Source organism: Larimichthys crocea, chromosome VIII (assembly GCF_000972845.2).
Source record: "Larimichthys crocea isolate SSNF chromosome VIII, L_crocea_2.0, whole genome shotgun sequence".
NCBI lineage: Eukaryota > Metazoa > Chordata > Actinopteri > Sciaenidae > Larimichthys > Larimichthys crocea.
Window position 1 is genome coordinate 24,874,536 of NC_040018.1, and position 13,921 is coordinate 24,888,456.

At 39.7% G+C, this 13,921-nt stretch overlaps 1 protein-coding gene across 1 annotated transcript in view; it reads right to left on the reverse strand.

Moving 5' to 3' along the window:
* Nucleotides 1-2,888: 2,888 nt before the first annotated feature.
* cep89 (centrosomal protein 89) overlaps nucleotides 2,889-13,921 on the reverse strand; it is a 51,279-nt gene continuing 40,246 nt past the window's right edge. Inside the window, exons 17-18 of the mRNA XM_010731882.3 lie at nucleotides 13,773-13,921; nucleotides 2,889-4,629 (exon numbers count right to left, since the gene is read on the reverse strand). Coding sequence (XP_010730184.3) covers nucleotides 4,338-4,629; nucleotides 13,773-13,921 — 441 coding nt within the window. The 3' untranslated portion in view covers nucleotides 2,889-4,337. The remainder of the gene's footprint in view (nucleotides 4,630-13,772) is intronic.

A 13,921-nucleotide genomic window follows, 5' to 3' on the forward strand; every position in this document is an offset into this window, starting at 1 on the left:
TAGACAGCAGAAGCAGATGAAGAAGAAGGGGAGAGAAAGCTGATGTGCAACAATGAAAATGGCGACATTGCAAAGCCAATGTGGCCATGTAGCAACAAAAAAACATACATTTGCATTGGGTTTGCTTGTCTTCAGACACTCTCATTGGGCTGGTGAGTTTGGTCTTCTAATGTTTTGGCAGGGTGCCTTAACTAACTCTCTCTGGGGACCCCTTATGGAAAAATATTGTCAGCCATGCTTTTATCTAAGCTAGACAAGTATGAAGTTTAAAAAGCCTCAGTTTTGTACTGAACAATATTGATTCAAAATCAAGATCATTTATTATTATTATAGTCCCCGGAACCTAACCTAACCATCTAAACTGAATTACAGCTTAATTCTCAGGATTTGGTCCATAAAACTGTTTGTACATTTTTAATCTATGCACCTCTGGTTACCTGACATATATTGCTCTGTTGTGTCAAGAGGAATAGTCATCCAGTTTCCAGTTTTGCTTCTTAATTTTATGACCACAGACGGTGTAGTAGTACTGTTGTATGCACGGATGCATGGGTGAATGACCTTTTACCAGAAGATGTCTAAATCCAAAGCTTCCTTTTGTTGTTTATGAGTAATTTTCCCAAATAAACCTAGTGTATAGGTTACAGTCATTACATGCCAAATTAACCTACGATGTCTGTAGCCCACTAAGTTACATTTAATTAAATGTCTATAACTGAATTAAATTGCCTCGTGGTCCAGGGCTTCTGGGCAGTTACCTTCTTTGTATGTACAGGTACTATTCGGTAGCTTACCTGAAAAGGTCTCTTCAGGAGCTCTTCCCCTTCTGGATACAAGGTGGAGGTAGGTTTAAGGAGCTATCTGATTTTATGCACCAAGTCGCAGCTGGTAAAAGAGGTTTCTTCAGAAGAATCTTTTCTTCTTGTTGAATGTTGGAGTACTAACTGATGATGTTGACCTGCTACCCCCAGAGTAGTAGATGTGTACTCATCCCTGCATGTTCCCACAGGATGAGGGGGTGGTCCAAATTTCTCTGCTTCTTCCTTGGAATATCATTCAGTCAGCATCATCCATCCTATAAAGTTAAACATTGTTGTTATCTACCGTCCACCTGGCCCGTTTGACCAGTTTCTTTACACTCTCATCTCGTAGCAATGACTCATTCTTCTCGGAGACTTCAACATCCGGCCAGAGAAGTTTTTTCCTTCCTCCCCCTTCTTCTTTTGATCTTTCTTTATCCCCCTCTCCACCCACTGACAAACCAACCAGACTTTATCTTCACTCATCACTGTTTTACTTTCATGTCTCCAATCACTGCTTGGCTTGTTCTGTATCGCTCTCTCCTCTGTCCAGTCACAACCTACACATGCCTACACTGTCTCCACCCATCGTAACCTCCACTCTCTCCCTCTCTGACCTCTCCTCCTCTCACTCTCTGAACCAGCCACTACTCCAATTTCTACCGGGTCCTCCTTTCTGGACCTTCTGTAACCTTCTTGTTGAGTTTGAATACACTTATTAGTGTGCCTGATCACCAACAAGTGCGTTCAAACTAAAAAAACAACAACTTCTACATCAATTTTGATCTCTAAAATATTTGTACCGACATGACATTTGTTGTAGGACCATCCTGAGGACAAACTTTAACAGTGACAGGTCAGTGTCTTCCTGCAGATTTGGTTATACATCATTTTTAATGTGTCAATATTAAAGTACTGGCAAGATGCACCAAGTATCAAGCAAACTCAAAATGTCTTTAGAAATGTTCTAGTTGTAAGTTGCTTTGGACAAAACAACTAAATGAGTCTAGTACAGCTGGCTACCTGCTCACATGTACAAAAATAGCTCTATCATTATGACATCCATTCACAACCTTTTTATTACCAGTGCTACTTAATTGAGTTTCTCATCATGCAATATTCTTTAAGTTTAAATGTATTTCATTTAACAGATGAAGGACAAAATATATCCTGAATAAAGTGAGTGCAAGTGACAGTCCAACAAGACCTCAGTGTGTGCAAGGATTTTATTGATAATTCATACCTGAAAAATGTTTAATAATTTTGTACTGTTGAACCTTCTCGATTCACAATATTCACACATGATGTCAAACGTGCGGCAAGATATGTAACTTGCTATTGTAGAAATGTAAGCTGTTGTCTAACAGTCGCTAAAGGGTTATCAAATATGTTGTTTTACTTTGAAATATGGCTCAACATCACTCCAAATTGTCACTATTATTATCACATTTTCTTTCCATTGCTGATCAATCAGGAAGCATTGAAATGATGATTGATTTGATTTTGATTTAATTAGATTTTCTGCATTTACGATGACTTGCAACCTGGAACACAGTAGTATATGTTTGAGCTACACAGTACGACGTCAGAGGAAAAAAACAAACAGTTCTAAGTAGTTTATACAAGCATATTGTATATTTATATTGTGTACATGTTTCTTGATGACGACGCTGTGGATGAGTAGCTCAAGTGCCATAATTTTGCTGTTGATCTGCACGTTCCACCTTTACACCAGGCATTATTAGAAGTATCCCTCATGTCTGAGCCACTGCAGCGTCATGCTGGTTTGTTCGTCAGCAGAGATTTGTGGTATATATGTCTATACACATAGCACTCTGCCGTGTGGTTTCAGTCTAATTCAGCGGCACTGCGGTTGTATCAAAGACGTGATGCTATGGTGTCTCAGTAACAGAAAAACCTGCTATATTGTTGGTGGATGGTTATGAGTTATGTCTGTATGACAAGGAGTCGTCAGAACAATAAAACCTCACTGATTTAACCACTATGGTGGAAAAACAATGACTTTTAACCAAACTTTCTCAATACAGACCATTTTCAGATTTAAAAAAATGAAACACATGAAACTCATGACCGTGAAACATGTTCCTTTATTACTTAAACCAAATAAATCACTTCACTGAGTCTAAAAGAGTTTTAGTGCAAGTCATCAATTACCAAATTCAGCTAAATCAACCATGTTCCAAAATGTAATCTTACAGGTTACAAAGGTAATGATAATATGAAAATATAGCCAAGCGTGTATAAATATATATGAATTTAACTTTTTTTTATCTTCACACTTTTTTCTTTCTGGGTTGCAAAAACAGCTGATAGACCCATTGCTTGGACCTCAGAGGGTTAACTATCTGTAGATACAGCAATGAACTGTATTTACTGAGCCCATGTAGTGATATCTTTAATACAATCATGTCAATTTTTAATTCAGTGCCACCTGAGGGGTCAAAGGTTGGTTTTTGGCCTTGCCTCTTAGGTGCAAAGACTTCCCTGTTTTTTCTGAATCTTTAATATTATGGATTGCAGATGGTGAAATCTCTACATTTTTTGCAATTGTTTGTTGAGAAACGTTGTCCTTAAACAATTTTATTTTTTACAAAATGACGAACCTCGTCCCATCTCTGCTTGTGAATGCTTTTCATGTTTTTTGAGCTTTCACAATGTCCCCAGTCTTTTGTCGCTCTTGTCCCAACGTGCTGCAGGCATTAAATTCTGAATGAGTGTATATTTACAAAAAGTAATAAAGTTTAGCACATTAACCGTCTTGTATTTGTACTGTATGTAATAGAATATAAATTGCTGTACTTGACCCCAGGATTTCAGGATTTACACATGCGCACTTTTACTTACAGTATGTCACTTTTAGAGACATCACACATACTTACGTTTATTTGCTGGAGACTTATCTGAACTATAACCACTACTTGCTTACCCATTAATCACTGACCCAAAAATTTGCCTTTCCTAATTGGGGACATGGTTTTTGTTTCCCCCATTTATTGTTAACTGCTCTTTAGTGTGAAATATGTCCCTGAAAGGAGCCTAAGGCGCCTCCATCCTCCACACAGATACAGATTTAGAGTACCTTTAATGTGTTATGTACCATTTAATATTGTTATTCTGACATGAATTACCTTATGTGTCCAGGAGATGGCAACATTTACTATGTTCTTTTGGAAGCAATTTTCTCCACTGTTGGGTTTACTTCTTATCTGTTATACTTGGCATGGTCTATAAAACCCTAAGACTAATTTGAGACTACAAATACATTGTTTTAGAAAAGACAAAGATCTTTATTTATAAAATGGAAGTCTTTCTGATGAGACAGACTAATGTCAGGTATATTTTTCCACATTGCAAAGTGAGCTGTATTCTTAAAAGGTTTTCCTTACAGGAGAAAAAAGTGTGAACGTACCCAGTTTAAGCTTTTATCTGTGAATCAAAGTCTGTACATTGACACATTCAGGACTGTACCTAACCTAAACGAACACATGTTCAGGATGGGTTATGGTCTCAAGAGTTTTAGCAGTAGTAATCCAGCCCGTACTTATGCTTCTCATCCAAGGAGCTGTTTTGGTGATCTAAGACAGATTTAAATGTGGCTCTTCTCTGGAGCTCAGGGCTGTGTGGTTTATGCTGGGTGGATGTAGTGTCCTCATCTGCATTCTGAGAATGCCAGCCAGGAGAGGCACTGCCAGAAACGGCACGAATGTGGTGGTTTGCAGTGATCTTTGCGTCCAGAAGAGTCTCCTTTATCTGCTGGTTCTCCCTGGTTGCTGCCTGCCACACCACCTCCAACTCTTCCTCGACTTCCCTGGAAGTGCAAAGACATAGAATAAAGACAAACTTAACAGAACCCCCAAAATTAGCAAATAAATTCAGACGAATGTGTGTGCAGTAGTGAGGGAAGGTGACATGCATCATTACTATGGTCATGAGGCTCATTCTTACGTCACCGTGGCTTCAGTAAATGATGTCAGGCTGACCGCAGTAAAGCTTTACTTGCTTTCTAATACAGTGGAAACCCTGAGACATCTTCAGCCATCACTAATGCCTGATTCATTTTCAGTGTATCGTGTTCCTAAAGCAATGTCAGAGTATCTGCTGATTTCCACTGTGCAGCTGCCACCACCATCATGACTACAGCAGACAACAGTGACATCCTGGGGACACACCGGCAGTGCAGAACAAGAGTAGCTCATAGTCCTCACTCCCCCATATCCAAAAAATGCTGGGGCTGTTGGGAATACAACTGCATGCATCATCTCCTTTCCCATTTATTTCTGAAGCAGTGCCTGGAGCATTGTATTTTGTAATTGAAATAGAGAAAGGACCATAACAGAAACGGCCATCAGAATGTGATTGAGTGGAATTACAGCTATAGTTTGATTTGGTTGCTCACAGGAGTAGAAATACAAAGAAAGGCCAGGGAAATGGGGGTAAAGAGAGTATGCAGTAAGACTGAAAGAGATCATGTTTTAGAATTGCATCACTGCTTTAAAATGCCCCCAGAAAGGTCAGCCAAAAAATGTATACTCAGTGTTATGAATCACTAGTATTGGATCAACACCTCAAGTACTGAACATTACAACCTTTGTGTGATAGTATTAGCTAGATGCACATAATAATATAATGTTTTCCAAGTGCACCCAGTAATTACATATTTAAGCATGGTACATAAATAATGGTTAGAAACATTAGTGTATTATAAGCATCAAGTGTATGTGTGTTTGCAAGGAACTAAAGGTCAATTTCAGCAGCACATCAGCAGCACATCAGCAAGTCACAACAGGACGTATACAGTGGATCAGCTCAGCTACATTAACCTGTTACTGGCCAAATAGATTAATAAAGCTCATTGAGGAGGAAGTGATAAATGAGTGCATGGAAAGACGGTTACGTTGGCCTGACACATCCTGAGTGACTGAAGTCTGAAAATGTAACAGGTATTTAAGAATCACTGCTTGTGTTAAAACAGATTTTTACAGTTTCTATATGACACACTAAGTGGAGCAAATGCTTTGCACATGCTGATTGCTGCGGTGGCTTAACAGCCGGTTGTATAACTCAGTGACAGACAGACAATTTACCCACCAGCTACAAAAAGAACGCTTGAGAAAGATACTTGATACAATTTGTGACCAGATTTATCTTAAATCTGCTGAATATGGAGCCTGTGGCTCAGCATGCTCATTAATAAGGTTTTGGTGACAATCTTAAGTTTTCAGCAACAGATCTTTAGTTTTTATTTTCATCTAACATCCGTCTCTTGGACATGACTTAATAAATAAAACATCAAGGTTTTTGAACTCAGTGTGTTTGATTTTAAATCCCACTGGTCACAGCTTTCAGCTTCATGTTAGTAGGGAGATAGACGCAAGCAGTTATTCATCAAATGAACTTGCAAGGCACGATGCAGGAAAAAAGTGCAGTGTTTCTAAATAAAGCAGCAATCACTGGGCTCTTCCAGGGTGTAACGCTGAATTCAGATCATATGGGAATAACTGTCAGAGTGGCATGATTAGGCTCTGACGTGGAAGTCTTCACACATTTAAACTCAACAGATGCCATGAAAACCCAGTGTTCTGGTATTCACTTCCAGATCAGCTTTTTAATACTCGGAGGGATGAGGCTGTGTTTCTAATGCTGTGTCTAATCAGTCATTTAGCAGCTCGTTGAGAGCAGTGATGACATTTGAATCCGGTTGCGCCAAGGTTATAAAATGAGCATAATGTCTAAATATGTAAATGTGGTCTGTCTGCGTTGAGAAAAAGATCTGTGTTCAGTTCCCACTAAATGTGGAAGATCAGGGGTCTTCTTCAGCCAAGGAGCCCACAGAGAGACAGACTATATATCTTGTATGAGATTGTGTTGGGCTGACAAAAACATGTAGAGCGGCCTTTAGTGCTGGCTCACGTGACTACACAAGAATTTATTCTATCATCAATGTTGTGCAGATTACTATCATTGTTTTTTATGAACAGGTTAATTTATCTAATAATATGACATATTTAATAGTACTGTGTTATAAAAATTAGGGTTACACAGCTAGTTAGATGTTTTAACTTATACAATGTTTGTTCTTACATTATATGTCCTTAAGGCATCAATAAAGAAAACATCAGTAAGGGGAAGTCCTTTATTGATGTTTTACTCAGACTGGCAGGGTAAGGTAAAGTTCAGGTTAATGTATAAATTTGAGAACAGAATAAGTTAGGGACAGGTCAGAGAGATGACATCAAGATTGGGGACATACTGGCTACTCATTAGGTGATATGTTGAAGTAAGCTGTTTAAAGGCATTATATGCAAATTGACTGTTAACAATTTACAGGGGTTGAGACAGCCCATCTTCAGGAAAATGTATAAGAACCAACTGTTAACGCTCCTCAGAGAACCTTTTTCTCTGTAACCCCTTTAGTGTGTTGCACTGTGAAACGCTCCTCTTGTACAAGAACAATAAATTCAACTTAAACTTGTGACGTTTCGAATCTGATCCTCCTTATTTAAGGGTTTTTCTTTAAAATTCCTGTAACATACTGGGAGTCCCACAGGGAGTAGCAGACCCAGGTAGTAAAGACCTGGGCTCAGGTAAGTAACTCCACACACTTCAGTTATGCAGTTGTCACAATTTCTTTGAATAGACCTACGTCAAAGGCTCTGTGGTCTGTTTGACCTTTCTCCAGTCTCTGCTCTGACTCCTTATACATGACGTTTACCCTCCCACCGTTGATGCTGTCACTGATTGTGCTGCCGTCACATGATACTTGATGACTGATAATAACTGAGTTAGCTGAGTTTCGATGTAACTCTTCAGCAGCAACCGGCGTTAAGTTTGATTGCTTTTATTTTAGATAGTTGAGACAGCAGTAGATATAGTAGAATTATGTTCATGTGGTGATACAACACACACATTACATGCATGTTGAATGAATCAACTAAGATCCTACTATTTCACACAGAGAAGGGAAAATTGAACTGAAAAATAATAACAGCTCCAAGGGGATGCCACATAATTACCTGTGTGTGCTGTTATTGTTATAATGGTTGATGCATTTAAGCTCTTCTGTCATAGACACGTCAGCAGCTGAGGCAGTCGTATCTGGACATAGTTAGCTGCTTATTATAGTGGAGGGAACAACAACAGCGTTAAGTGTATAACACAAATGTTGGACGTGTATTTAAAATGAAGTGACAGGCTATAGACCTATAGACCTCCACCTTCTGGCTCAAAGGTAGAAACTTTAAGTTGGTTTGACACATGTTAATAATGAATAATGATGACTGAGTTTATGATGCATAAAGGTTTTCTGTCAGTGAAACAGAGACTCTACACGTCTACAGCCAGGCTAGCAGCTCTGTGACAACAATATTTGTCTCTGTGTTGGTTGTGCCAGATCAAAATAGCTGAACAACTATTGGATGGTTTCTAGACAGTGTATCCTAACGTCTTTGATGATCCCCTGACTTTTCCTCTCTTGCCACCAGGTTGAATATTGACTACTATCAAGTATGATACGACAGTCATGCCTGTCTCAGGATTGATTATAATCACTATGGTGATTCGTCTGATCAAATCACCACATACCTGCAAAATTCATAACATGCCCATGAGCCGCAGCAGCGCTTTGTGTTTAGTGCCAATTAGAAAATGTTAGCAAGTTAATATGCAAATTTATTGTCTCAGATAAACCCCTTGAGATGTGTCATCTCATTTTCCTGTCAGGATGTACTTACTACACCTGCTGCATCAGTATTTAGTCACAGGGTGATAAGACCGCTGTAAAAACTTTAGAAACCCTGTTAAAGCAGCCAGAAAAGTTTGTTCTCTTTCCATTTCAAGTGGCTTTAGTTGTGCTGGTGGACAAGGAAAGGTTCAAAGGAATAGTTCTTAGTGGTTAAAAATTGCTGAATGGGTTTAAAATCATTCATTTGAATTTCATTTCAATTCCTTAAACCTCTCTAAGACAACTAGGTGACCATTACGTGGGGAAAAAAGAGAAATCATCTCCTAATCATTTAGAAGTTAAGATTAATTCATGACGATTCTCTACATAAAGGACTAAAGACACTGTCCCTTGTTGAGTACAGACTCTTGCTAACTCCACCGTCTACTAATTACCTCCAAACCAAACAGCATGCACACACACGTTACCCATGGCAACCACACTCCTCATCGCTTCCTATGAAGCTACTCAGACAGAATACAAAGATAAATAGCGCAGCTATAAAAGATGGAAAATTAAACTGAAGCGTTTCTGTTTGTGAATGTGTGTTTTGATGGGATGGCTGTGACCTATTGAGAAAGGCTCAGCAGCAGCTCCACTACCCCAGTACATCTCCATTACAATTATGGCTTCAGTAAGCTGCAGCCATCTCAGGATTTGGTCTATCACTCTGCAACTGAACTGCTCCCCCCTCGCCTGCCTTGCCCTGTCAGCACAGACACTAACATTATTCAGTGTTATTCTGAGCCGAGGGGTTTATAAGGCAGGTCTAGCTGCGAGGCAGCCACAGGGAACAGCACATGGACTAGCGTAAGACAATCAGTCTTTAATTATCACATCAAGACAGTCTTTGTCCTGATGTTCCATAACGGAAGAGAAATGTGACATTTCAGTACAAATGTAAAGGAGAAACTTATAGACAGATACTGCGATGGCTGAATTATAGTCAGTTGTTAGTAACATTTGCACATCACTAGCTTTTCTAAATTGAATCAAGCTATTCTTAGATCAATATCTTACGAGAAGGTCTCAGAGCAAGTTTTAAATTTGATGTTTGGCATGCTTTAAGCATTTTTTTTGTGTTTTAAGTTAGATATATATACAAATATGGCTTCTGCTTTTTTTTAAAAAAAGCATTTTGTCACTGAACTGCATGCTAAATTATATTATAACACTATGAGCAATAAACATGTCTACTGTGATTTACATTAAGGAGATCTGTGAAATGGTATCTTGAGGCTGATTGTAGCTCTACAAGCTGATTATGGATTATCTACGTGAGCTGAGTGCTGCTACTAGTGAAGTACTCCTACTGTGCGTCAATGCCAGACTTCACCCTCTACCTGCTTTAGAGCACTAAACAAACCATCTAAAGAGAAGAGGCCGGAGCCGCTGTAGCTACTTTTGGAAAGGTCGCCATATAATCACCACCCATCACTGTCAATTTCATGCGTCATTTTAGTATTTTTTTTTCTTACTGCTGAGTTATTACAAGTGAATAAGAGTTATAAGAGACTTGGCCACTGTATGAGCCTCAAAAAGAATATAACACCTGTGGCTTTCCAACCTATAATGGCAGCTACCAAGAAACAAGTTACACAAGAGGAACAAACAATGAGCTATGATCCTTTCTGCTCTGCTGGATGCAGCAAACTCAGAACCACTCCTGAACCTGATGGGAAAACCAAGAGATAATTAGGTGCTACTAAAAAGTGTTTATCTGCATCCATAGGCTTTAGCATTAATTATGCATGAGTTTCAAAGCCTGTACACCATTAACATAAAATAATGTCAGCAGTTTACATTGCTTAGTTTTCTAGTGAAAACGGCAGGGATTAACACTGCGGCAACCACAACCTCCAACATGTTTGTATCCTGTATCCAATTTTACAAAGAAATACTGTACAGCTATACAAAGATCCATTGAACTATTACAGGTATATTCTAAAAGGTCCAGGCTTTAACATTGAAGGGGGTCTGTTTACAGAAGATGGCAGAAATTAAATATAATATATATATAACTCTGTTTACACCTGAAAATAAGTATCATTATGTTTTTGTTACCAAAGAATGAACCTTTAAATTTTTGGGTCCTCTTCCATTGACTCCACCATAATGGACCACCATGTTTCTACATTAGCCCAGTACAAACAAACTAAACATATGCTCTAGACTGGGCATTTCATGTTGATTAGAGAATGAAACGAGGGGGTTGCAACCTGCAACTAAAATCCTACACACGGAAAACTTAATTAGATAGCTAACTGCTTAATAGGGATGACACTAATTTGATGATCAACCCTGTTTATCGGTTCAATTCTTTATCAATTCTGATCAATTTTCTGTGTGGGGGGAAAAAAGAACATCTTCAACGTTTTTTCAGCATCAGCAGTGTAGAAACAGTAAGAAAAAAACTGCTAGGCTTGCCTATGTTGACATGATTTCTTGTTGCCAAGTTCCCAGCACGAGGTTGATGTCACTGTTTTGCTACGCTTGGAGGCATATGATTTTGGTGGATTGGACAATTTGGAACCAGTTCTCAACCTTCCCATTCGTACTGCTGAAAGAAATGTCCAAATGATCTTTTTAAACATCACACTTTGCTCACATGTAGCATATCTTTCTAGATTCTTGTGGCTGGATGTGGCTGCGGTGCTTTTAAAAGAGAAAAATGATCTGAAGGCTCAGTCTCCTCCTGAGATCCTGGAACTCTCAAGCAGTGCAGCTTCTCTGGAGGCTATGCAGAACTCAGCAGGCAGGCGGCAATCACAACCTATCAGCATCTCTGCCGCTGTAGCATGGGCAGAATACAAAGCAGTGGATCAGAGAGACAAGAAATGAAGCAGAAATAGATTTTTTCTCTGCGTGGAGGTGAGAAGTTTGACTTCAACTGAGTGGGGCACTACTTGGCTGAACTTTTAATGCACTTGCTAAAAACGAACACAAGAAGGGCAAAAACTCCGCACCAACTACACTGAAAGTTTCATGTTTTTGTATGACTCAAGCTGCCATCACCTGGAGGTCAGTCAGGTCGTCACTAACATGCACTGATGTCTTAGGGTGTCTAGGGCAGAGTACATGTTTGATAAAGCATGATGAATGCGGACTTACAAAGCCAGCAGTGCAGCAGTTTGTTGAGTCATCAAGCCACTATGTTCGTGGTGTGAGTGATGACTCTGGTAGTGTGTGTGATTTGTCATTAAGATGCCCTCAGGGCAGAGCAGGACAGGATCTTCTAACAATCTGATTAGCTAGCTTTCATTTGATAGCAGCAGGCAGGAGGCCCAGAGGCAGAGCTAAAAACAGACATACTAACAAGGGAATAAAGGGGAAGTGGTAGATTGTTTCAGGAGCAACAAAGTACCAGGCGGATTTTTCAAGGTTGTCACACTCTGGAATATCTTAAAATAATCGCTTTCCGAAAAAATATGTCACAACTGCATTGGCTGACTACATGACATTTCTCATTTTTTCCTACAAACAAGGGACTTGCCCTATCATTCCAAGCCAATCCCTGTGTGTTGCAGCATTTTTATAGATACAGTGCCTCCTTTACCTGTCCTACTTAATTTACAAAACTGCTGACATACTGACATCTGACACAACATATATACTGACATCTGACACCACACACGTATACATACACATGTGTGTTTGTACATTCAGAATAGTAGTCATTTTCTGTCAGGTGCTATCACATTTACCCAAACCGATTATTACCAACCACCCTATTTTATTTGTCACAGCCGTAGGCCTGTCTCCGCAATTCAAAAATAAAATGCTTCAGGCATTATTTATGTGGATCCTATTTATGTTAAGCGGATGCAGTAGTTCCACCCCCAGAAATCCAATGTCTGTGAATAAGAATTTAGAGCGATGGATTAGAGGATTGGTGGGAATGGACGGTCCTGGGGGGGGGTTAACTGATTTTTTTTGTAGAGAAATTTAACGGGGGTGTCATCATCGACTGTATCTCCTGAACCTGTGGACCTGTGTTTCGAGTGGAAAATGTACTGTCCAAATACAGAATCTACAGAAAGGACTGAGTCTTTGTACACAGCGTGTACGCTCAACCAGATGAACTACAGTACCAGGGCGCCCCTGAATGCACCCATATTTATACCTAAATAATCACCTAAGTCACTTTTGACTAATGGTTACTTTTAACCATTAACTCACTTTGTAAAATTTAGTTAAGTCTGAGCTGGCTCTAAAGTAGAAGTTAGACATTAAGCTGCGAGCTGCTAGCATTCATAATACAACTAGGTTACGATTAGGGCAACAAGAGATGAGCTTCGAACAGTCGAAAACTGCATTATTCTGTTTATATGTGATGTACTTGTGGCAACGAGCATTGTCCAGCTGACCAGACTTTTGAGCTCTGAGAGAGATCTCTGCCTTCTGGATTTGGAAAAGCAAAAATAATAAAATAACGTCCTAATTTGTCCAATACCGACAGCAGAACCAAAAACACTGGAGCTCATCGATACTACAGTCTTAAATAATTTACCCCTGGCCCGTTGAATACTGGGTTTCATTACCTACGCTTTCTGCAGAGTCAGGCTATAATCGTCTGAGTTTGTCACTATGAGTGACCCCTTTCACGTACACATAGCTATTTGATGCATTGTTAATAATCGACTTTAACAGGTTTAATTTGATTAGCACACATTTGTGAGCAAAGCAAAGTATGTACAGCATGTTCTGGCTAAGGCTTTTTTACAGCTGATAAATAAACATGTCAGTGCTCTCTGGTGGACAAACTATGTAGCTGCGACACTGTTTCTGAATTACCTTTTTAAAAAAAAGAAAAGAAAAAGAGAGAAATTGGCATTTCTTTACTGCAGCTGGCCTGCAGATGTATCAGTTGAGCTTGAGTATCATGTGGTCATTCTTAGTCAAATCTGACTTCTTCTTTTTGCGGGAAACAATGCTAAAAAAAAAAGATAGATGATTGTCTAGACATCTCTATCTGTTTCTTGTCAGTAATTGTTTTCTGATGTGACCGGCTCTTCCTCCATGCCCACCTTCCTGCTGCTTCACTGGCCTCCCTCCTTTTTTCTTTTTTTTTTTAAGCTACACACACCGTCTCCTCTCTCTATTTCTTCTCCTTCTTTCATTCACACATTCTCTCCCCCCTATCCTCCTCCCATTTTCTGCCTGCCTGCCTCCTGCCGTTTCTCCTCCACTCTCTCCTCTCCCTCTCTCTCTCCTCCTCGCTCCCCTCCTACCGTTTGGACTGCAGCAGTCTCTCCTCAGCCTCCTGTCTTTCTCTTAGCAGCCTCTGCAGGTGAAGGATCTCCTTCTGGTAAGAAGCTGTCCTCCCCTCCGCTGCCTCCTCCAACACTGCCAGCCTGGTTGACGCTTGCCTCCGGTACAC